We start from the raw sequence: 2,271 nt of genomic DNA on the forward strand, positions 1-2,271 counted from the left end.
TCCTTCAGTACCATTGGTTCTAGATCATATGCCACTTCCTGAAATGGATGAAGATCGACCAGTTCTTTTTGGTACAGTGACTCTGTGTATTCCTACCATCTTCTCTTGATGTTTCCTGCATCATTCAATGTTTTGCCCATACAATCTCTCAATATTGCAACTCGAGGCTTAAATTTTTTCTTCAATTCTTTCAGCTTGAGAAATGCCGAGCATGTTATTCCCTTTTGGTTTTCAGACTCCAGGTCTGAAAGGTGTGAGCAAGAAATAATCATTTTTGTTAGTAAGAAGAGTTGCTTAAGGTTGTTTGTTGGACTGAACTGTAATAAACAACTCCTCAGAGAACTCTGCAGTATGGGAAAGGGGAAAATAGAAGTCTAAAGCCATAATATATGAGGAAAGTATTCAGTTATTCTACATCAAGGCCTGAGTATATTGAGAGGCAGAGAGGGTATATTAGAGGAAGGATGAAAATCCAAAATGGACAGAATAACTGACAGTGTGTGGTGCCACGGACAGTGGAAAAGGATAAGATCAAGGGTAAAGGGGAAGCCTCAGAGATGAGAAATACAAGGCTTTTCAGAGACAGTAACAAGGGAAGAAATGGTGAAAACCAGAATTGAAACAGGAAATCTGAACAAGCACAAAGATTGTGGTCCCAATCTTTCACGAGTGTTAAAGGTGAGGGCAGCTGCTGAGAGTGAGATGTGGACATGTGGTGTATTGTGCACTGGAGAGAGAGGTTGGTGCTTTGTAGAGCCAACATGCAGAGTCCACATGTGTTGCTTCATTATTTCCTGATTCTCAATTAGCAATAGGCTACCCAGCTATCTGCTAATAATAATGAGCTCACTGCCATCAAGCTGATTTGACTCATAGCAACCCCTCCTTGGGTTTCTGAGGCGGTATCTCTATGGAAGTAGATTGCCCAATCTTCCTTCTGAGGAGTGGCTGGTGGGTTTGAACTGCCAGCCTTTTGGTTAGTTACATATGATTACTATTGGTTGTAATAAAAATTAAGAGATCTTAATACTAGCCCATATCTGTGTAAAGATATACAATCTGTATTTGTATATGTATGAAGACTAACTGGCCTTAGAATTACTTTCTTTATTAGTATTTTAAGAAACTGAGTTCAACAAACTATAATACTCTTAAAGAACATTGAAAGAATTTTTTCTAAGTATTACATAGTTATATTCCATACATCATAGAAAATAAACTTTAATAAGGTATTTTATGTTGTTTTGAATGTTAACATGTGATTGAGTGAGAAAACCAAAAGAAATAGATAATTTGTATACAGGTATAGTTCAAACTAAATTTGGTCATAAGGTCTATTAAATGTTTCATTATTGGATGTGTTAAATTAGTTACTCAACTGAAGTACTCAAATTCTTTGTTTCAAATTTATTTAAGCTTACACTTATAAAACTAATATATTTCTTTAAACAAAGTATTTTGCATGTGATTTCCCCAAATTATTTTACTGCTTATCCAGAAAGCTAATAGTAAAATGTTTTCTGTGCTAACAAATTGATTCCATAATCACCTTGGTAAAGAGAGGTTCTAAGCCGTTTGATGCAGTGATTGGGCGAAATCGTCTCCTTCTCCATGTTTCAGCTCTATTTTCCCTGGTGAATTTTCCATCTGGGAGAGGAGGTGGAGGAGGAATAGGCATCATGTAATTGTTAATATTCGGAAGTTGATATAAATTTGTTCCCCATGAATTTTCCATGGAGCTTCTGAACTTCATCACTGCCTTCTTGCCCTGTAATCACATTTTATAACATAAGAACCAATGAAACAGAAGCAGTAACCTAACATGATTCAAAATTAAAGCCAAGCCTTAATGATTGACAATGCATGAAAACACAACTGATAACAACAGACAGACTGAGAACACATCAGTTGGCTGGAAACTGGTATATTATAACCTCTATAGTGATACTGCCTCGGAAACCCAAAGAGGGGTCGCTATGAGTCGGGGCCGACTCGACGGCACATAACAACAACAACAACAAATAGCAGTTTAAATTTTCATGAATCTCTAACCTAATTTAAGTGTATTTTAAAACTAAACATACTGGGAGGCGGGGCAAGATGGCGGACTAGGCAGAAGGATTGCACAGACCCTCTTCAACAAAGAAAAGGGAAACCAATTAACCCAGACACAAAAGATAATCTTGGACCCCTGAGCCTTGAAGGAAAGAATGCAGAATTGGACTAAACCCCAACTAGCAGAAGAATTTGCGTGAAAATACCAAAAAAAAG

The 2,271-nt window shown here is 37.2% G+C and overlaps 1 protein-coding gene across 1 annotated transcript in view; it reads right to left on the reverse strand.

The window, feature by feature from the left end:
- ERICH3 (glutamate rich 3) overlaps positions 1-2,271 on the reverse strand; it is a 183,426-nt gene that overhangs the window by 140,635 nt on the left and 40,520 nt on the right. The window contains exon 7 of the mRNA XM_007949631.1: positions 1,550-1,768. Within this exon, the coding sequence (XP_007947822.1) occupies positions 1,550-1,768 (219 nt within the window). The remainder of the gene's footprint in view (positions 1-1,549; positions 1,769-2,271) is intronic.

Source organism: Orycteropus afer, unplaced genomic scaffold (assembly GCF_000298275.1).
Source record: "Orycteropus afer afer isolate SDZICR_OR568_19922 unplaced genomic scaffold, OryAfe1.0 scaffold00248, whole genome shotgun sequence".
NCBI lineage: Eukaryota > Metazoa > Chordata > Mammalia > Tubulidentata > Orycteropodidae > Orycteropus > Orycteropus afer.